The sequence below is a fragment of the Berghia stephanieae genome, chromosome 7 (genome assembly GCF_034508935.2).
Source record: "Berghia stephanieae isolate SIO BIC M18660-M18661 chromosome 7, UCSD_Bste_1.3, whole genome shotgun sequence".
NCBI classification, from domain to species: Eukaryota; Metazoa; Mollusca; class Gastropoda; order Nudibranchia; family Aeolidiidae; genus Berghia; species Berghia stephanieae.
Window position 1 is genome coordinate 1,871,949 of NC_088366.1, and position 23,518 is coordinate 1,895,466.

Below are 23,518 nucleotides of genomic sequence, written 5' to 3' on the forward strand. Positions count from 1 at the left end.
TGTGGAATTTGTGCTTTGATGTGTCAAAATAGAGAGGATTCTATATTATATTGAATTCAATGAATCAAATGGCATTTGTTTATCTATTGTGAAAGTTCCAATTGTTGTACATTGGCCATAGATTAAGATTCCTTTCCACCTTTTGTGTACAAACTGTTTTTGTATTGTGATCCATTTCTATTTTTCCTACTCCTGTGTGTAATCTGGGATTCTATATCCTGCTTGGTGTGTAATTCAATCAAAGTTAGATTCTCTACTTTTGTGTGTTCTCTATCATTTTTTCCTGCAGCTTATAAACATTTATACACGTTTTTATTTATTGTCTATTATTGTGCGGCTATGTGGTCTAGTGGTATGACACTCGCTTTCAGATTGGAAGGTCCTGGGTTCGAGCCTTGCACTCGGCGCATAGTTGAGTCCTTGGAAAAAGCTCTTTACTCACATTCTCTCACCGTGCTCATGTGTAAAATGAGTACCTGGCAGTTGACAGTGTTGTCTTTGTCCGAAAAATTGTAATATCGCCTAACATGCGTTATGTCCCATCCTACATGTTAAATGTTGCTGTTGACCAGGGACCCCTTGTAAAGCGCTTTGAGCACGATTAGTGGATTATGCACTATATAAAAGCTCAATTATTTTTATAGCCCAAGCTCAAAGCTCTATACTGCTGGTTTTATAAAGTCATTTTTAAGCTTTCTACTTATTTGTTATCTGTGACTTTACGATGCTGACTATATAAATTCAATCAAATTGAGGCTTTCTACTTGCTTGTTAACTGTGATTCTATCCTGCCAATGACTTTATAAATACATTCAAATGTAGGTTCTCTACTTTTCTATATGATTTGTATAAATATGGCCATGTTGTGTTGTGTTGTATTTGGTTGAGAACTAGAACTAGAACCACAAACCTGTTTAATGCATTTCACATCATTTATAAAGAAAATACTATGAATGGAAATGGTTCAAATACAATTCGCATTTTTTATTATAATTATTAATATTTTATCATTTCAAAACTATAACCACATTATATTTTTATTCACAATATTATATGACAACATGCCATTCACATCTGTCACTGTCACAAACTGACATAACACATGGTCTTCCATTTTTGACGAAAATGCCCACTTCTAGCATGGATTGATTAAGATGGCTGAATGAATACAAGACAGGGCAGTCAAATTTATTAATCAAAACAACAACAATGATAAAAAAAAACATGAAATTGATTAAGATCTTAAACCGCTACAACTGAGAAGAAAGTGTGAGAAAGTGACAATATTTTGTAAAGGCCTAATTGAAATTATCTCTCACTGAAATACAATAAAAATATTTGAAAATAGGAGTTACAGACTAAAAAGAAAGAATTGAACCCTCATCTTGTCAAGCTGGACACTTGCAGGCATTATGAGGAGATTTGAGGGTTTTTGTGATTTGTGAAGTGGCCATAGTGAAGAAATATATGTATCAAGGTCGTCACACTCTAGCTGTGGAAATGCCAACAATTTTATAACTTATATTAAAAGCCAAGCCCTACCCTACCTTTGTGACCAAGAGAGACTAACCACAATTCTGTTTATTGGCGGGAATAGTCATGTGATCTTAACACACAGGAAAGCTGTACTGTTTATTTAAAGGTTTCTCAAAATATGTTTTCTGGCACTTTCAAAGTGATACAAAGCTACTAGAGGCTGTGGACTGTAAAAAGTAATAAAAAATGACTATAACAGCTTCAAAAAAAAAGGAACAAATTCTAAACACAGAATGTTTTGGGCTCAAAGCCCTTCTTCAGTGTTTGTTGGTTTGTTCTTTTTTGAATCTGTTATATTCATTATTTTTTTTATTACTCTCTGGCACTTACAATGGTAGAGTGGGACTTACAAGGGTAGAGTGGCACTTACAAGGGTAGAGTGGCACTTACAAGGGTAGAGTGGCACTTACAAGGGTAGAGCGGCACTTACAAGGGTAGAGTGGCACTTACAATGGTAGAGTGGGAGTTACAAGGGTAGAGTGGGAGTTACAAGGGTAGAGTGGGACTTACAAGGGTAGAGTGGCACTTACAATGGTAGAGTGGCACTTACAAGGGTAGAGTGGCACTTACAAGGGTAGAGTGGCACTTACAAGGGTAGAGTGGCACTTACAAGGGTAAGGTGGGACTTACAAGGGTAGAGTGGGACTTACAATGGTAGAGTGGGACTTACAAGGGTAGAGTGGCACTTACAAGGGTAGAGTGGCACTTACAAGGGTAGAGTGGCACTTACAAGGGTAGAGTGGGACTTACAAGGGTAGAGTGGGACTTACAAGGGTAGAGTGGCACTTACAAGGGTAGAGTGGGACTTACAATGGTAGAGTGGGACTTACAAGGGTAGAGTGGCACTTACAAGGGTAGAGTGGCACTTACAAGGGTAGAGTGGGACTTACAATGGTAGAGTGGGACTTACAAGGGTAGAGTGGCACTTACAAGGGTAGAGTGGGAGTTACAAGGGTAGAGTGGCACTTACAAGGGTAGAGTGGGACTTACAAGGGTAGAGTGGGAGTTACAAGGGTAGAGTGGCACTTACAAGGGTAGAGTGGGACTTACAAGGGTAGAGTGGCACTTACAAGGGTAGAGTGGGACTTACAAGGGTAGAGTGGCACTTACAAGGGTAGAGTGGGAGTTACAAGGGTAGAGTGGCACTTACAAGGGTAGAGTGGCACTTACAAGGTTAGAGTGGCACTTACAAGGGTAGAGTGGCACTTACAAGGGTAGAGTGGGACTTACAAGGGTAGAGTGGCACTTACAATGGTAGAGTGGGACTTACAAGGGTAGAGTGGCACTTACAAGGGTAGAGTGGCACTTACAAGGGTAGAGTGGCACTTACAAGGGTAGAGCGGCACTTACAAGGGTAGAGTGGGACTTACAAGGGTAGAGTGGGAGTTACAAGGGTAGAGTGGCACTTACAAGGGTAGAGTGGCACTTACAAGGGTAGAGTGGCACTTACAAGGGTAGAGCGGCACTTACAAGGGTAGAGTGGGACTTACAAGGGTAGAGTGGCACTTACAAGGGTAGAGTGGGACTTACAAGGGTAGAGTGGGACTTACAAGGGTAGAGTGGCACTTACAAGGGTAGAGTGGGAGTTACAAGGGTAGAGTGGTACTTACAAGGGTAGAGTGGCACTTACAATGGTAGAGTGGGAGTTACAAGGGTAGAGTGGGACTTACAAGGGTAGAGTGGGACTTACAAGGGTAGAGTGGCACTTACAAGGGTAAAGTGGCACTTACAAGGGTAAGAGCGGCACTTACAAGGGTAGAGTGGGACTTACAAGGGTAGAGTGGCACTTACAAGGTAGTGAGTAAGGTAGAGGGACTTACAAGGGTAGAGTGGACTTACAAGGGTAGAGTGGCACTTACAAGACTGGTTCTAGAGTGGCACTTACAAGGGTAGAGTGGCTACTTACATAAGGGTTAGAGTGGCACTTACAAGGGTAGAGTGGCACTTCAAAGTGGTATTACAGAGTGGGACTTACAAGGGTAGAGTGGGCACTTACAAGGTGAGAGTGGCACTTACAAGGGTAGAGTGGCACTTCAGGGTAGGGACTTACAAGGGTAGAGTGGCACTTACAAGGGTAGAGTGGCACTTACAAGGGTAGAGTGGGCACTTACAAGGGTAGAGTGGGACTTACAAGGGTAGAGTGGCACTTACAAGGGTAGAGTGGACTTACAAGGGTAGAGTGGACTTACAAGGGTAGAGTGGCACTTACAAGGGTAGAGTGGCACTTACAAGGGTAGAGTGGCACTTACAAGGGTAGAGTGGACTTACAAGGGTAGAGTGGCACTTACAAGGGTAGAGTGGCACTTACAAGGGTAGAGTGGCACTTACAAGGGTAGAGTGGCACTTACAAGGGTAGAGTGGACTTACAAGGGTAGAGTGGCACTTACAAGGGTAGAGTGGGACTTACAAGGGTAGAGTGGGACTTACAAGGGTAGAGTGGCACTTACAAGGGTAGAGTGGGAGTTACAAGGGTAGAGTGGCACTTAAAAGGGTAGAGTGGCACTTACAAGACGGTAGAGTGGCACTTACAAGGGTAGAGTGGCACTTACAAGGGTAGAGTGGGACTTACAAGGGTAGAGTGGCACTTACAAGGGTAGAGTGGCACTTATAAGGGTAGAGTGGCACTTACAAGGGTAGAGTGGCACTTACAAGGGTAGAGTGGCACTTACAAGGGTAGAGTGGCACTTACAAGGGTAGAGTGGGACGCCCTTCAATGTGTTTTGTCAGGCTGTGACAGTGTAGGAAATCATTCTAAACAATGTCTAATTCTTGTGTTTATCCTTGTCAAAAGCCGTGGTTATTTTATTCAACCCAGACAGTTTCCATGCTTTCATCATCATTTTATTGAATTGGAGTAGCAAATGTTTCCCATGTATGTGTGTTTCTTTAAAATCCTGTACTGTGTATATTTCCTATATGTTCAATGTTCTGATATTTCTAGAAAATTCCAAGAATAAAGGCCATTTTGTTTTGTTTTTTATATTTCATATATAGAATTCATGTGTCAGTGTATATATTTCGAGTCATAAATATCCATACATTTGATAAGCGCTCTGGAGGTATGCTACTATGGCTGTCTCTTCTATCCCTTTAAGCCTAATGACTCCTTCAGTGGCTTAGTTTGTCCTTTGCTGGGTACTGGCTGGGATCCTTTATAAAGAATGAGTCTGGAAACTATATCAGTGAGAGGGTGACACTTTTACTCTTGTAAATCATGTCTCATAGTTTGTATCTAATGTCCACAAAAGCATTGGAACCTTTCATGGCATCTGGATCTGAAACAAAAATAGATAGTTAAAAAAACTTTGAAAAAGGACCCAATACCAAACAAGGAGTGTTTTGGGTTCAAGACCCTGCCTCAGGCAACACATTATTCTGGCAATTTTTTTTTTTTCGTTGTTTTGATTTTATTATAAATTTTATCTTGTGCAGCCGATATCTTGAGGCATGGTAAAATTGTAATGGAATTGGTGTTCATGTCACACTAGTAGTTTGATTAACATGAGACAGAATTACTATTGGAATTTGTGTCATCAATGTATCCTGTTTATTTGCCTTATACACGACTGCTGAGAGAATTAATCTGAACTTGTTTCAACTGTTTGGGTTTTTATTTGATGTTGTTATACGCTGTGCTGTTTCATTTATTTCCAGTATACTGTAACTCTATCTATTGTTTAACTGTGGGGATGGGATTGGAAGGGGTGGGGGGGGGGGGGGGGGGTGTGGATGACTGGGATAGGAGAGGTTTCATATCTTCCCATGTGTTTTGAGTGCATCACTTGTTTTGTGTCCATAAAGTAGTTCTTCAGAACCATTGGGCTCATGGAGCCGGAGTTTATCCCCGTTTTTATAGCGTGAAACGGACAATAGCAATTGCTTGCTACCCTTTGGATAAGGTGCTAGTCTATTGCAAAGTACTTTCTGCCAAATCTAATAGACTGAGCTACCCATTTACTGCTGGGTGAACAGGGGGGGGGGGGGTTCGAAAAAAATCTCGGCTGCACCCGGGATCGATCTTGATCCCTTTGCGTGTGAAGCGAGTGCTCTACCAACTGAGCTATTGGGACCCCTGTTTGTGTCCATAGCTAGTCTGATAAGATAAATAACAATAAGCTGCTAGAAGCTGTGGACTGTTCTTTTTTGGAAGCTGTTCTATTCATTTTTTGTTCATTACTTTGTACAGTTCACAGCTTCTAGCAGATTAGTATCAATTTGCCTTTGAATGGGATGTTCTTCTCTCTCCTGTGTCACCTTAGTCCACTTGTCTTACGTTTTGTAAGGTTTTTGTAAATACAGCTAAACTCTAGATCTGTAATCTCTTCACTTTCTCATCAAGATGACATATGTGATATGACATTAAAGTGTTGCAGAATTCCTAAAATGCAAGCCAAAAAGAAACAAACAACCTTTTTATAATGTGTTTTTTTCTGTCTCTTTCCCAATTCAGGGTAGTTCTGTGGGGGCCAGTACCCCAATATCCTCCCCGGCCAGTAACAACCAATCACGATCATCACAGAAGAGAAGTGGCGGTGATCGCAGTCGGCGCCATCATGCACCGTCTACAATAGAAGTATTGAAGAGTGCCAGAAAGAACTTGCTGGGAAAGCTTACCAGTGTGGCCAGACAGAGTGAGAAAATGTCACCAAACCCAAGGAAAAAGTCACCAAATTCAAAGAAGGGTCGATTGTTATCAAGAGGGGGCAAGTCTTTGTCAGAAGGGGTCAAAGTTCACAGGAGAGGACTGAGGGAGAGAAGAAGCAAAATTACTAAAGAATACAGTGATGATGATGATGATGACGATGATGATGTTATTGAAAAAGAAGATTATGGTAATTATAAAGGCAGACGTAAAAGTTCAAAAATTAATGAAAAGTATAAAGGTAGGAGAGTAGGAAGTAAAAAAGTCAAGCCTCTCAAGAGGAGGGTCAGTGAGAGGCTGAAAATGTTGTTACAGTCCCCTCATTCCAGGAGGAGGAGGTTGATTTCAGAGGACGAGGATGAGGATTTTCCTCAGGAACAAAAAATAAGGGTTAAAAAAGATAGTGAAAAGGGAAGTGGAACAACTCCAACTCCAAGCCCTAAATCTAAAAGTGTCGATTCCAATTCTTCTCCAAATACCTCACAGTCTCCGGCACGGTCCAGGAGAGACAAAAATGAATCTAGTCATAGGAAAGACCCTCAAAGAAAATCATTTAAGATTCGACCATTAGAAAGAGTTAGAACAAGGGGATATAGTTCAATGCTTGCATCAAAACTTGCTTTGAAGAAGGCAAAGACTCGAGATGACAAAAGGGGTTTGAATGTTTCTGATGGGAGAAGTTCAAATTCGGGTGGCAACAGAATGGATGGTGGGAGTGATGCTAGTGATAACCTTAGTAACAGTGGTGGTAAGACTGGTAGTGGTAGTGGTAACATTAGTAGTAGTAGTAGTAGTAATAGTGGTGGTAAAAGTAGTAGTGGTAATGTTGATGATATAGCAATGCCAAATAAGGATGGTGATAAGGTAACAGAGAAGGATGTGAAGCAGTCTCCAACATTAGGACGTCTAACGGCCGGAGCCAGGAGGGAGAGCACCGACAAGCAGCAAAGGGAGAGCGCCAGTGTTAAAGAAGTGAAGAGTAGTGGTGTGTTGACCCCTGGAACCAAAGATCTCAAGGTGAAGGTCACTGGAAGTGGAAGGAAAAGTGACAGCCCATCTTTAAAGCTGACCCATCTCAAAAAAGGTGAGTAATGAGGTTTGTCTTGGAGATTTTGGCAGTTTTATTTTGATTTTTTGTTTGTTTTTGTTTTTGCCCTTTGTTTTTTGTTTTTTTGTTTCATTTGTCTATTTTTTATATTTTATTTTTTAAAAATTTTATTTTGATTTTTTTTTTTTGGTTGTTTCCTTATTGTTTTTATTTTTTCAAACTGATGTCTGCAAAAATGTGCAATTATTTTCTTTTTTCAAGAGAATTTATTTTGATATAACAATGACAACTCTATTTGAAAGTCAGTGATACAGTACTTTGCTGGCCGAATTCCAGCACTCTCTGTAATACGGCACTCTGGTGTTGGGGGATGGAATTTGATCTATGTAATAAGTCATTACCAATAATAAGTCATTCGAATTTCGGCATACTCGGTTCTAGCAGACTTTTTGGCTTATCCCGATAGCAAGCAAGAATCCAGCAAGTAAGAAAAGGGAGTGGAGCAGGCACTTATGTTGGTAACAACAAGAGATGAAGTGAGTAGAAAAGTGCCAGAAGACAATAGAGAATAAAAAAATGTTCGCAGCGGTGGTGGGGTTTGAACCTGCGACCTTATTGGTACGACAACTCCGCCAGGCGGAGTTGTCGTACCAATAAGGTCGCAGGTTCAAACCCCACCACCGCCGCGAAAAATTTTTTATTCTCTATTGTCTTCTGCCACTTTTCTACTCACTTCATCTCTTGTTGAATCCAGCAAGTAGGATACTGAATTGCCAAAATGCTACATTTGGTGTGGCAACATGGATTGTCAAGTCTTAGGACTGAAGTGTCTGGGTGGGGTATTTGGTCCTTCCATAGTGGGCAAGGAGGTCACTTACTGTGTCATCTAATCTATCCCTCTAAATCTGTTTTCCATCTTGTTCTCTGTCATTGTCGTAGGATGAGATTACTTGCTTTTGTCCTGGCCCTGTCTAGAGTCCTTGCCTTGGAAGAAAACGATCAAATGTATAATTATAGTTTTGGGGGAGGATATTTTCCCCCCTATAAATCATCTCTCTCCCTATAAATCATCTCTCTATTAATCACTGATATATTTTCTGTTTCAAATATGATTTGTAAATATTTGAGTATGTTCCTCGTGGTGGGATTCTGTGCTTGTGTCTGGATGAGACTTTGAAGAGGATCTCCAACTAAGTACATTGATAATATGCTCGTGGAATCTTCATCTGTACCTTATGTGAACCACTCCCCTTTGTCTTATATTTTCTATTGTGCTGTTAATTGTAAATCTAGAAATTTTTCCTTCTTTTTTACTTGTGCTGAAATGGCCTAAAAAACGTTGCAAGCGCTGTAAAAGCTTTTAAAAAGAAAGAAATGATGACTTGAATTGTCTGGGGATTCGTCCCAGCAAGTATTACTAGTAGTATTAGATAGATAGGGAGGGAGGGATAGAAATTCCAAACATGACTTAGGAAATCAACTCCTCCTAATCTGCTTGGAGAACCTCAAGAAGAAAACCCAATAGGTAGCAACTGGCAATGTATTGTTTGTGTCTCTATCTCTGTTTCTATTAGACACAGTATAGCACAGCAGTGTGGTCTTTGTTTTTTTGTACCCAGAGGGTACTGGGTTTGAATATCTGTCACGCTGTGTGGCCTTGAGCAAGTCATCTCGCCTTATTTCACTCTGTTGCCCTGCAATGTGGCTGATGTCTGGGCTATTCCAGTCTTCCCTTGGAATAGATCCTCAAGAAAAAGGGAATTTTTTTTTTTTTTTAATCATTAAAAAGTAGTAGTTGTCGTCCTTCAGAGCTGAGGTTCAGATTTCTTTCCATGGAGCCAGAGTTCACATCACTTGTTATCCTTTGGATAGGATGCTAGTCTATCAAAGTATTTCCACAAGATCTAACAGACCCAACTACAGGGAATGAGATTAGCGGAAGAGTAGCGTCCCTTGATTGGACGTCACCCATAGTCTGTGACGTCACCGGCGGAAAAGTTATTAGAGAGAGAACGTCATGTTGGTTGTGCGCATGCGTCTCTCGTCCTCGCTTCCGCGCACAACCAACATGACGTTCTCTCTCTAATAACTTTTCCGCCGGTGACGTCCAATCAAGGGGCGCTACTCTTCCGCTAATCTCATTCCCTATTGCTAGGGGAAAGGGGCGTCAGGAAAAAAAAATATCTCAACTTATCCCAGACGGATAAAATGTTGCCAAGTTGTAGGTGATGCTGGTCAGGAAAAGGTGTCCACAATCATTTGCTTTTTTCATGATTTTGTTTAAAGTTTAAAGTCATGACTGTTTTTTAATAAAATCCTTTTTGATTTTTCCCCTAGTGAAATCATCTACCTCTACATCAAGACCGTCTTCAGCAGCATCATCAACCTCATCGACATCCACATGTAAAACGCCATGGTTGTCATCGTCTCAATCCATTCCAACATTTCATCCATCCGAGTCAGACTTTGCCGACCCCATGGCCTATATAGCCAGAATACAGCCAGAGGCTGAGCCTTATGGCATGTGTAAAATCATTCCACCTGCCAGTTGGAAGGTAATTCCTTGTCTGTCTGTTAAGTACCAAGTGCTATTTATTATTTGTGTGTGTGTGTGTGTGTGTGTGTGTCTGTGTGAAGGGAGGGAGAAGGGTTGAATTGAGAGTCCTGCATCCTAAATAAAACAAAATAGTTTACTACAGAGTCAGTATGGGATCAAATTTTTAAAAATATATTATTACCAGCCAGTACTAATGCTGTGCCATTCAGTGTGAAGTAGTGTGTAGTATTTGTAATATTGTAAACCATTGTTTGTATGCAGTGCAACACACGATAAGCTGAGAGAGGGAGTTTGCTAACTTGGTCCTGGTGCACGGCAGTTCAGGAAGTGTGTCTCATTTTAATTTGAGTTCATGAAAAAGAGCGGTGTTTATAAGATTTGAGGTTTGGGGAGAGATGGCTGGTTGGTGCGCTTGTTAGGGATAACACTGTCGTTTGTTTGCTCTACTACTGGTTACATTCAGATCCTTAACTCGTAGACCTGTAAATTCTTAGTCAATTAACTGAAATCAGTCAATTCGTCAAATTCAAATATTTTTAAAAAGGGAAGAAAGAAATGAATAAAGAAAGAATTCATGAATCGTAGTCGATTGACTGTAAAGTTAACTAGGAATGTTCCACAGCCCCACGCATAGCTCATGGGCCGTTTATATTAATGATGGATATATATTGCCAAGGCTAAGCGACGCTTTTTAGAATTGCCGTGTCTGAACACACCCCAGTGTATTTTCACACAGCCTTCGTGAAATTATTTTTTCACTTTCGAAACCTGTCGTAGCCAATTTTAACTGAGCCGCCGAGCGATAAATTTCACTGTTTCGTCTAAGCCAAAATTGACCACAATTACTTGAAGGACAGGAAAAGTATGAGAAAGAAAAATTCGAAACACCGGAAGTTCGTTATGTAGACACCTTCAAATCGAAAGTTAAATGATTGCTACAAGCACATCTCGATTACCTCATGTTGTAAACAAACTGGTTGACCGTTTCTAAGTTTCTTCACTGATTGGGTACCTAATTACAAGGAACAATGGTAAGTAGCCTAATTAATTCCCTCGCAATTTAGTTTTCTGCCATTGCTTTGCTCAAGTGAGCTTGCTGGTTACCTTTCATTTTGATTCTTTGGATTTTACCGCTACGACGAATTACGAAGAGTTTCAGTTTCAGTCAATTTTTATAGAGCTCATTTACAGGTCTAACTCAGTCAACCCTAACACCGACTATATCCGTTGTTTACCCGGGTTGATTTTACCCCTTGCCTATTTATTACATTTCTCTTAGACAAATTATAGGCGTAGTATCAAAGCTGATGTTCTTAATGTTTACATGTTCATGGTAGTTGAATTAAAATATCTATGTACACGCTCATTTTTAATACATTTTTTTCCCTCCAATTTTGATAAGTAGCAAAAATCTCTAGGATTGAGTGAGTTAACACCCATGAAGGGACAGGATTATAAATAGAGTCATATGGGTAGAATATCAACTGTTTCACATTGCATCACTGAAAATATATATGAATGAAGAAAATGGAAATAGGTTGAGCATATTATGAGACAAGAAAAACCCCATACATGTCAAATACAAGCCTCCCTTGAGTACTTGAAGCTGTCCATCGACAACACCAACCTGGTGAGGCTCATTGGGCAATGAGGAGGTGGGTAAAGATTGACCCAAATAGAGATGTGGAGGACATAGGTGACTCATCATCTCTAAATGGTACAATGAGGATGTGGGTGAAGATCGGAATCCATATTGTATTCTGCTATTTTAAAATTCATTTTCCTTTTCATACAGACTCATAGAAGCAATTTCATAATACATTAACAACACAGAAATATGTTCTGTGTTTTTTGTTGTATTGTAAATGTTCATCTCTCCACCCCCACCCTTTGTTTTCCCAGCTGGACAGTTCCAAGGTCAATGAAGATATCCGTTTTACTCCCCAAGTCCAGTACATCCATCGCCTCTACAACAGGTGGGTAGAAGAGTTTTATCGTCTTTAACATGAGTACAGTTGTCTCTGACTATAGGTAAGGGTGGTTTTACATGTAAACAAGTTCAATTAATTTCTATCGTGTTTTATGGTAGAAGGTGACAATCAAAACTTTCTAAGTTACATTCAGATAGAAAATGAGTTCATTCTCACAAGCAATCTATTGGACACTTTAGAATCACCAGAGAACATTTGAAGTTTTAAAACATACAGCGTATTGTACTATGAGGCAAACAAGACAAAGTTTTTTCCTCTTTACGTCAATTTAAAAAATGACAAGAAATTGTAGTTTTCTTTGAATGATGCAAGTGTGACTCTCAGGTTTGAAAAGTCAACTCCTCCAATCTAGACTGAAACACACAAAAGTGACACGTCACTTCCTTCAATGAAAATCCAACATATTTATTTATTGAAACTTGGTGCCCAGTTCTATTTCAAGGCCAAAAGACAAGTCAGAATGAGCTCAAATTCACAATGAATGGGAAAATAAATGAAAGCACAAAAGAAAATCATGTAGAAGCAGAGTCAGTTTTAACAGGAGACAAAATCCAATGAAAAATATTGTTTGGATACAACTTTCTTTCAGTAAAGTGTATGAGTGCATGGATAAGGCACGCCTTTGAAGTATTCCTTGTTCATTGGTCGTGTAAGGAATCTTCCAGTTCTTGACGGTTTGCTGGAAGATTGTATCGGCAAACTCAACGAAAGCTCATCCAAAATATTTTCTATTGGAGCCATATCCGATGAAAAATGCTGCCCAGTCCATTGTTCCAAACTCTTCATTCCTTTGACAAATTTACCTCATATCATAAAAAAGGCTGACATATCTCACAATGATTTGAAAACCTCCAACTACAAAACAATTTTCAGAGTAAAGAGGAATAAATATTTCTTTAATTTAGTAGCAAATACATGTTGTTCATTTTGAACACTTGAAAACTTAGACATAGCCAGTAGTATCAATTGATGGTGCTGGTAATGTCTAAGTTTTCAAGTATTCAAAATGAACAACATGTACTTGCTACTAAATTAAAGAAATATTTATTCCTCTCTACTCTAAAATTTGTTTTATAGTTGTCAGTTTTCAAATTATTGTGAGATATGTCAGTCTTTTTTATGATATGAGGTAAATTTGTCAAAGGAGTTATCTCCCTGTTAATGGGAATAGATTGTAGTAAATGCCGGGCGGGCAGGGCTTGAATGTAAAGGGTTAAGACATGAGTGATCTGTCAATAATAAGTCTTATGATTTAAAAAAACAGTGTCCGACTAACTTTGTCTAAATGTTTTTATAATGCCAGTTAGAATGCCAGTGTCCTTATAAGCAATCATGTTGTCTTGTCTCTCTTGGCAGATGGGGACCAAATGTCCAAAGGACAGCAGCCATCAACTATCACTTGTTGTCTGAACTCTCTGGCAATACTGTAACCCCTCAGGTATTTACAGGAACTATCTCTCTCTGTCTCTCTCTCTCTCTCTCTCTCTCTCTCTCTCTCTTTCTCTCTCTCTCTCTCTCTCTCTCTCTCTCTCTCTCTTTCTGACTCTCTCTCTCTCTGTCTGTCTCTCTCTCTCTCTGTCTCTCTTTCTGACTCTCTCTGTCTCTCTCTCTCTCTCTCTCTCTCTCTCTCTCTCTCTCTCTCTCTCTCTCTCTCTCTCTCTCTCTCTCTCTCTCTCATAAAAATGTCTTTGCCATTGACTAGTGCAGTGATTCTCATAATGGGGTCCCCGGTCCCATTGGAGACTGCAAAATCGTTTTGAGGTGACTTCAGAAAGGTTGGTCAATATTACTATCATTGATAAAGGATTGAAAGAAAACAGTAGATTTAGATAGTAACTCCCATTCATTTCTTTCAAGACAAAAACCAAATGTGACACACACTGACTGATTTTGAATGAAATCAGCTCACGGAAATGAAGAGCAAAGGGTTTTATAGTGCACACTTCATCCATTGGTTTATCAAAATTGTAAGTTGGGGACTGCAACGTGGTCCAAAATTTCATAGGGGACTGATGATGGAAATGTTGAGTAAAGCTATAAAACCACTGGACCACTGTCTTATTCAAACAGTAACTAGTAAGCTCTGTCTATTATGCTGATTGAAATGTTGAGTAAAGCTATAAAACCACTGGACCACTGTCTTATTCAAACAGTAACTAGTAAGCTCTGTCTATTATGCTGATGGAAATGTTGAGTAAAGCTATAAAACCACTGGACCACTGTCTTATTCAAACAGTAACTAGTAAGCTCTGTCTATTATGCTGATTGAAATGTTGAGTAAAGCTATAAAACCACTGGACCACTGTCTTATTCAAACAGTAACTAGTAAGCTCTGTCTATTATGCTGATTGAAGTGTTGAGTAAAGCTATAAAACCACTGGACCACTGTCTTATTCAAACAGTAACTAGTAAGCTCTGTCTATTATCTGGGTGGGGATCCTGACCTCCCATAGCGGGCAGGGAGGTACATACTGTGTCTTCTATACCCTTATATCTGTTTTCGAACATGCTTTCTGCCTTTGTCTTGGAATGAGATTACTTGGTTTTGTCCTGGCCCTGGTCGGAGTCCTGGCTGGGAGGGAAACAGTCAAATGCATAGTTATTGTTTTGGGAGATGATAATTTTTTCCTTGTAAATCATCTCTCTGTTATGTATTATTATTTTATTTTGAATGTATAATGTAAGCATTTGAGTGTGTTCTCTGTCTTTGCGTGATTGAGGTGATTTATAGTAAAGCTATCAAACCATGTCCACCCTGTCTTTGTCTAATGTAACAGATTACATCCTTGTCTTTTTATGCGTGATTATAAACTAAAATGTGTTCAACGCGTAAAACTTAACAAAGTCTATTATGCTGATTGAAATGTTGAGTAAAGCTATAAAACCACTGGACCACTGTCTTATTCAAACAGTAACTATAGCTCTGTCTATTATGCTGATTGTGCTTTTAAGCATATCATAACTCTCTAAACTTTATCTTCACACCATTTAACACGTAGACGGACATAACGCTTGGTGATATTACAATTTTTCAGACTAAGACAACGCTGTTAACGCAGTACTATTACACTGAGTACAGTGAGAGAAGCTGAGTAAAGAGCCTTTTCACAAACTAACATACTGTCATATGCGATGAGGTTCGAACGCAAATCCACCGAAACGTGTCATAACGACTAGTACAATCTGTCAATTGACTTTTTAACACGTATCTAACGGGACATTTAACCTACGGATAACGCCTGTTAGGTGATATTACAATTTTTCAGACAAAGACAACGCTGTTAACGGCCAGGTACTCATTTTACACATGAGTACAGTGAGAGAATGTGAGTAAAGAGCCTTTTCCAAGGACTCAACTATACGCCGAGCGCGAGGTTCGAACCCAGGACCTTCCGATCCGAAAGCGAGTGTCATACGACTAGACCACATGCTGATATTTTGTTCTTTTTTAAAACTGTTCTATTCATTTCTCTACTTGACTCTGTCATCGTCTCTCAGATAGGCGGAGTGGAGATTGATTTACCCCAACTCTATGGCTTGGTGGACGAAGCAGGAGGCCTGTCCAAGATGGCTGACAAAAAACACTGGGCCAATGTGGCTGACGCCATGAACATCCCAAAGCAGGTAGGAATGGAAGGAACTTAGCTCTTAACCAATGGACAACGTATGGATACATGTGTGTGTGTGTGAAGAACAAAATACCAAACACGGAACATTTTGGGCCAAAATCCAGTCTTCAGCCATACACAAATTTATTTTTTTAAAATCATTCTTAAGATTAAACACTTTAATTTAATTTATGACCCACAAGTTCTAGTTTATCAGGATTTAACATGATAGCATGTTTCTCTTCCCCCCCCCCCCCCCCCCTTTCATTCAGGCCATGGATAGGACAATGCGTCTATATGACATTTACTGTCGACATGTCTTGCCATATGCCACACTGTCAAGGCCAGAGCGGTATGACCTTGAGGAAGAAGTCAAGGCCATTCATGAATTACAGACTTTGGAGGATGAGGCCATTATAAGGGTGAGGATCACATTGAAATAGACTGGAATGTTGTCTGGGTTTTCTCTTTCAATTTTGGTTTACTTTTCACTAGGCCTCTTTTTAATTTTGTATTTTACCATCATGTTGCCAGATTGGAATTTTACTTCATTTTATGGTTCTGATTTGTGATTTTTTATTGAATAATTTATTTTTACATTCGTTTTTAACTTTTTTTTCTGTCGAAATTTGTTGTTGTTATTATTATTATTATTATTATTATTATTATTATTATTATTATTATTATTATTATTATTATTTCCACAGGGCAAATCCATGTCTTTGTCATACTTTAGTAAAGTTGCCAGGAACGTCCAGTCCATGTGGTTTAAGGATGACCCATCTCCAGATCAAGTGGAGGTATCCTGTTTTCTTTTTATTGACTTAAATTCAACTACTGTAAAAACCTGTTCACATAAGTTCATATTATTCTCAGTTCACCAAACCAATTGATACATTAAAAATCATTTGAATTACATTTGAGATCCAACATGTAACTTAATAAGCAAAGGAGAAACTATAAAACAAGTTCAGACATTTAAATATCTTGGTTACATAATAACTTCAGATGGCAGATGTAGCACAGAAATAAAACGAAGAATTGCAATAGCTAAAGATAGTTTTAATAAAATGAGTCTAATTTTCAAAAACCATTATATCTCAATGACAACAAAACATAGGGTTTTGAAGGCCTATGTATGGTCAGTATTATTATATGGCTGTGAAAGTTGGACAATTGCAGAAGACATTAGAAAAAAAGAAATATGGTTTCTTAGAAGGATGTTAAGAATCTCATGGACAGAGAAGAAAACTAATGAAGAAGTATTAGAGCGAGCTGAAACTAAAAGGTTATTAATCATACAATAAGAAAAAGACAAATGCAATTTTTAGGGCACCTAAATCGACATAAATGTATTGAACATCTTGCTTTCACAGGAAAGATAGAAGGTAAAAAGAGTAAAGGTAGACCAAGAAAAACATATTTGAATAGTTTGAACAGCTGGGTGACAAAGAAAGAGAAGAGTAATATTAGTTTTCTGAGGTTATCTGACCAGAGAGATGAATGGAGTACCATGATCACCGATCTGTTATTCTGTGCAATCTTTCAAAAATAGAAAACCCACTCGCATGTCATTGATTTGATGTCATAGATATGTATATGTATGATATATAGTTTTTATCAATAATTTGATTCACACTTGGCAATAAGCGAGGTTAATTGTAGAGGGTAGATGATGCTGTAGCAATGATTTACTGTAATCAATAACAATGGCAGACTTCAGTGTGGAGGAAAACTGGAGAGAAATGTGGAACAGGGAAACACCCAGAGGAGGAAACATCATTAAAGATCCAACTGAAAGAGTGCCTGCATTCCACAACGCCAGGAAATACTGGATTTCCTCAAATCACCTCTTAACTGGACATGGCAGAACTGTATCAAATATGTGCAGATGGAAACTTGGGAACGGTGATACCTGCCGGAAATGTCAGGCAGCTCCAGAGACCAGTGATCACATCATCCTCCACTGTCCAGTCACTAAACTTGAAGGTGACTACGAAACCATCCTTAGGGCGGAGGAAGACTTTAGAAGCTGGGTTGACGAAACTAATTTGGAGGTGTAGCCATACGCTACTACTACTACTACTACTACTACTACTACTACTACTACTACTACTACTACTACTACTACTACTACTACTACTACTACTACTACTACTACTACTACTACTACAACTGTAATCAATGGATTGTCACACATTATGTGGATCCACAAACAGCATTTTACAATCCATCTATTGGGCAACTTGACAGATCGTGCCTAACAGTCAAAGTGGTGGTTCAGGGTGGGAATCTTTACTGTACATCATATCAGGGTGGAGTGAGTTCATTGTACTGATAAAGGAAATGTCTCATCTGGCTTTTTGTCATTTGTCCAGAGAGAATACTGGGGTTTGGTGGAGGAAGGAGAGAAACACGTGGCTGTCCAATGTGGTCACATCAACACACTCACACAAGCCAGTGCTTTCCCAACAAAGAAAGATAGCCCTTACTCAAAGTAAGTCAATGTCTTATATATCCATTCATGTCCGTTTATCCATCTGTCTGTCCAATCACTGATGTGTATCCAGGTTTTTATCACTTTATTTCATCCATCCATCCATTCATTAAATTGAGCTTTTATATAGCACAATATCCACTAAATGTGCTCAAAGCGCTTTACAAGGGGTCCCTGGTCAACAGCAACATTTAACATGGAGGACGGGACATGCCGCCTGTTAGGCGATATTACAATATTTCAGACTAAGACAACGCTGTTAACGGCCAGGTACTCGTTTTACACCTGAGTACGGTGAGAGAATGTGAGTAAAGAGTCTTTTCCAAGGACTCAACAATGCGCAGAGCGAGGCTCGAACCCAGGACCTTCCGATCCGAAAGCGAGTGTCATACCACTAGACCACATAGCCGCACATCCATCCTACATACATACAGCCATTCATCCATTTTAGTATCCATCTGTCCATCCATCCAGCCATCCATCCTATTCATATTTCCATTTATCCATCCATCATTCATCCATCTATTCATTCATCCATCCATCCACTCCCCCATCTATTGATCTATCCATTCATCTATCCATCCATCCATTCATCTATCCACAATTAAATTGTTTACTTTGAACATTTTCAGACACCCGTGGAATTTGAATCAAATTCCCAACCACGATGCATGTGTACTGAAATACCTGGGTCCTGTGGCAGGCACTACCATACCTACAATGCACCTGGGCATGCTGTTCTCTACTTCCTGTTGGTCCAGCGATCCCCATGGCCTTCCTTACATCCAGTATCACCATTCTGGTGGAGACATCATTTGGTAAAGAGCCCAGTTCCATAGTGATTGGCATTAGGCATTTTATAATGGGTAATCCTGTATGAGGGGCAGCATGGCTCAGCGCTACGGTATTTGCTTCATACCCGAAAGGTACCAAGTTCGACCACCCGCTGCTGCGCTGTGTGGCCTTGAGCAAGTCATCTCGCCCTTGCTCAATTTCTGGCGCTGCGCTGCACTGCGGCTGATGCTTGAGCTATTCCAGTCTTTCCTTGGAATAGACCCTAGAGACAAATTTCCCCTATGGGACGAATAAAGGGAATTTTATTTGATTTATTTATTTTTCATCGTGTATCTAGAGACTTGAATCTGAATCTGTATGTTACTGGAAGTCGATGCATTTCTGAGTATTTGTATTCAAGGGCAGAGAGAGTTGTTAAATGTGGCAGTCATTGTTGGTGTTTAGGCTGATGTAGTTGATGATCTTTGCTTGAAGGTGTCTAAATCTGTTGTGTTCACAAAGGATTCGGGAAGAGCATTCCAAACTTGTATCCGACTTCTGTTTAAAGTAATCATGTGATTCCATCAGAGTGATGATTACTGATAGTTTGTTGTGTATCTTTACTTTTTTTTTTTAAAAAAAAAGAGCTTTATATAGCGCAATATCCACTAAATGTGCTCAAAGCGCTTTACAAGGGGTCCCCGGTCACCAGCAACATTTAACATGTAGGAAGGGACATGACGCCTGTTAGGCGATATTACAATTTTTCGGACAAAGACAACGCTGTTAATGGCCAGGTACTCATTTTACACCTGAGTACAGTGAGAGAAAGTGAGTAAAGAGCCTTTTCCAAGGACTAACTATGCGCCGAGCGTGAGGCTCGAACCCAGGACCTTCTGATCCGAAAGCGAGTGTCATACCACAAGACCACATAGCCGCACTTTAGACAGTGATGAACAAATTGAATTTAGCAGCTTTGTCAAAGAACAAAATAGCAAACATTGAACATTTGGGTGTTTGATTTCAAGATGATTTTACTCGTAGACAAGACGTGCTCATTATTTCTATGCCATCTATCTGGATTTTAAGTGATGTTTCAAGGTTTCTATTGTTTTTATTATTGGCTGAAGAAGGGTTCTGAGCCCAAAACATTCCGTATTTGGTATTTTGTTATTTTTTATAGCTGTTATATACATTTTGTTCATTCCATTTGACAGCTTCAAGCAGCATGGTATAAAATTTAAAAAATAAAAAAATTCCCTTTATTCATCCCATAGGGGAAATTTTTCTCTAGGGTCAATTCCAAGGGAAGACTGGAATAACCCATGATCAGCCGCAGTGCAGTGCCACACATTGAGCTAGGGCGAGGTGACTTTCGGGTACGAAGCAAAGACCGTACCGCTGAGCCACGCTGGCCCCCCTATCAGACTTAGATTGGCGTATCTTGAAAAGGTCTCAGATACGTGGAAAAATGAGTAAAGATGATTTGACTTTAGATGAAGGACTGATGCACGGACTGGTAAATAGTAACTGGCAATTTATATTGTCCATTTGATGCCATATGAACTCCCAAGGGCCTCATTGTTGTGAAGGACCAGTTTTGAATAACTCAACTTTTGATATCCATTTAGATACCAGTGGTGTTCTGTTAGATGTAAACTGTGATGGTTTGAATAGGAAGAAAGAGGTCACGGAATTATAAAAATACATTTGTAGCAATGATATTGTGATGAATATAAGGATGATTATATTATTATTATTATTATTATTATTATTATTATTATTATTATTATATTATTATTATTATTATTATTATTATTATTATTATTATTATTATTATTATTATTATTATTATTATTATTATTATTATAATTATCATTATTATTATTATTATTATTATTATTATTATTATTATTATTATTATTATTATTATTATTATTATTATTATTATTATCATTATTATTATTACTATTTTCATCATCATTATAAGTATTGTCCTTACTCTTATTATCATCATCATAATCATTATTATACCATTATCAGTATCATCTTCATCATTATCACTATTATTTATATTATAGGTACAATGTTACATTAACAAAATTGTTACTGTTGTTCAAATGTTCCTCTCCCAGGTACTGCATTTCCAAATCCCAGCGTTGTAAGTTCCGTTCGTCCATGATGGAGTTGGCTTCGTCTCTCATCTCCAACAAACCACGATGGCTGAAGGAAGACTGTGTCATGGTGAGATACATGTGTGGCTAGGTCGTCTAATGATATGACACTCGCTTTCAGATCAGAAGGTCCTGGGTTCGAACCTCGTTCTGTGCATAGTTGAGTCCTTGGAAAAAAACTTTTTACTACTCACATTCTCTCACTATATTTATGTAAAATAAGTACCTGGCCATTAACAGCGTTGTCTCTGTTGGAACAATTTGTATATCATCTAATTGGCGTCATGTCTCGTTTTACATGTTGCTGTTGGTCATGGTCCTTTGTAAAGCGCTTTGAGCTTGTTTAGTGGATATTGCGCATTATAAAATCTCAAGTTATTTTTGGGGGTTTTTTTTTTGTTTTTTAAGATGTCATTACCTTATACAAATAACTCTTATAAGTCTTATCCCAGTCATCAGGGATCTCGTAGGTCAGTTGTTAGAAGACACAAGTCAACATAGGCAAATAGAGCTCGTTTGTTCTCATCTTATATGTCATGTCTTACAGTTTTGGTTTAAAGGTCATGGAGCTGGAATTTATATTGGGTTATGTCATGAGGATTTCTCACTACCCTTTGGACAGAATAAGTTCATTGTTTCGGATCTAATTCAGATCCAGCTACCTTGAGATTAGGAGAAGGGTTAGATGAAAAAAGTCTTGATGGATTTGAATCAGACTTGTCTCATGTGAATCAGAGTTAGTCATTCTACCTTTGGGCAGATGGATGATGTGGCTAATTCCTCTCTGTGATAGAATACCACCCCATCCAGGCTGACAAATCTTTGATTTTCTCCATTTCATGCTACAGAAATACGCTTCAACAGTCGTAACGTCACTTCCCTCATGACGCATGGTACCTTAGTAACTAGGGATATATATCACCCAGCATTAAATATTTTATTATTCAAAACTAAATCTTTAAGTTAGTACTGAACGGAAAAAGTTCAATTCGTCCTTATGTTGTGTCAATGTCTTCCCCATGCACCAGGTGAATCCAGGCCTATTGAGAGAGAAAGGTGTGAAGGTAGGACGATGTGTCCACAAAGCCAGGGAGTTTGTTGTCATATTCCCTGGTGCTCACACGGCCACCATCACATGTGGATTCAGTGTGTCAGAGAGTGTACACTTTGCCACCACAAAATGGCTGCCTTTTGGAATTGACTCGGCTGTGGTAAGAATTTGCTCATGTCACCTTGACATTCTCTCATTGACTTTTCCTTTAGAAAAATGTCTAAAACAGAATTCTCGGAATGTATATTTTTATTTGCATCATGGAACAAGTATTTTTATTTTCATCACTGAACGTGTATTTTTATTTGCGTCAATATCAATGTGTAATTTTCTCTCAGTCTATACCAGGATTGCTACTCAAACTATTGAGTGCTTCAAGTCTAGCCTGAAGACATCATATTTTACATTAGCTTTTCCTTTGTCTTTCAAAACCACATTCTTTAAATTTCATTGGTATCAGCTGTAGTTAATAGATCTACTATTGTGGCATTACATAGTCATAAAATAGAAAATATCTTGTGTCAACTATGTCTTGTAAATGCCACTGAACACATTTAATGAAGATTGGCACTCTATAAATGTCATTTATTTATTATTATTATTGACTCAAATCTTTCCTAATAGGCTATTTCTGTTTTGTTTTAGAATAGACCCTAAAGAAAGAAAGAGAGAGAGAGAGAGAGAGAGAGAGAGAGAGAGAGAGAGAGAGAGAGAGAGAGAGAGAGAGAGAGAGAGAGAGAGAGAGAGAGAGAGAGAGACAGACAGACTGAGAGAGAGACAGACTGAGAGAGAGAGAGAGAGAGAAAGAGAGAGAGTGTGCGTGAGAGAGAGAGAGAGAGAGAGAGAGAGAGAGAGAGAGAGAGTGTGCGTTAGAGAGAGAGAGAGAGAGAGAGAGAGAGAGAGATGTTTTAAAATAGATAGAATTTAAAAATGTATCTTATTTCTACCGATTGTAAGTTTGTCCCAGTCTTGATACTTTATTTCTGTTTTTTGAATGACTTTGACATTAATTCTAAATATTTGGTTTTTGAGTAAAACAGATGCGTCATTCACAATATTTATTTTTGTTCTCTTGGATAAGCGCATTGACTGTAGCACTGTCTGACTGAGTCAGTTGGTTTGTATGAAGAAGAAACACTACACGAGTGAATCAAAATATTTTTATACTTTGTTTACATGACAATATAAGATACAATGAGATTTCACTTTATCAATTTCTTCAGGAATTAGGAATGTCTTTAACAAGGTTTTCTGCTATAGAATATCATTTAATTCAATCTTTTCCAAATATAGTTTTTGTTCACACGGACATAGATACAATCATCACTCTATTCTATATATGTGGCCCATCTACACTGTCAGGTATTATTTTGGAGTGAAATGAATGCTGACCACTGACTTTTTGTTCTAAATCAGGAAGGTTTATTTAAAGGCCAAGGCCATCACTGAGAAGAATGAAGGCTTTTTCTAAAACTATTTAGCCAGTGAAATGCTGTAATCTAGAAAAGTGTGTGTTTAACAATTTGGCCAGAAAACTCATCCTTCAAGTATCGATTGATTTAAATCACCCTCATCTTGGCAAATACTTTCAAACCTGAGACTTTGTGAAGTCTTCCTTAAAGTCCCAGGTTTGAGAGTTT

The 23,518-nt window shown here is 38.8% G+C and overlaps 1 protein-coding gene across 10 annotated transcripts in view; it reads left to right on the forward strand.

Moving 5' to 3' along the window:
• LOC144976336 (uncharacterized) overlaps positions 1–23,518 on the forward strand; it is a 60,255-nt gene that overhangs the window by 31,649 nt on the left and 5,088 nt on the right. For all 10 annotated transcript variants that reach the window (XM_078920566.1, XM_078920559.1, XM_078920563.1 and 7 more), the window contains 11 exons: positions 5,987–7,262; positions 9,564–9,781; positions 11,686–11,759; positions 13,131–13,212; positions 15,273–15,398; positions 15,655–15,804; positions 16,090–16,182; positions 17,761–17,879; positions 18,512–18,697; positions 20,789–20,897; positions 21,856–22,038. In XM_078920566.1, coding sequence (XP_078776692.1) covers positions 5,987–7,262; positions 9,564–9,781; positions 11,686–11,759; positions 13,131–13,212; positions 15,273–15,398; positions 15,655–15,804; positions 16,090–16,182; positions 17,761–17,879; positions 18,512–18,697; positions 20,789–20,897; positions 21,856–22,038 — 2,616 coding nt within the window. The remainder of the gene's footprint in view (positions 1–5,986; positions 7,263–9,563; positions 9,782–11,685; positions 11,760–13,130; positions 13,213–15,272; positions 15,399–15,654; positions 15,805–16,089; positions 16,183–17,760; positions 17,880–18,511; positions 18,698–20,788; positions 20,898–21,855; positions 22,039–23,518) is intronic.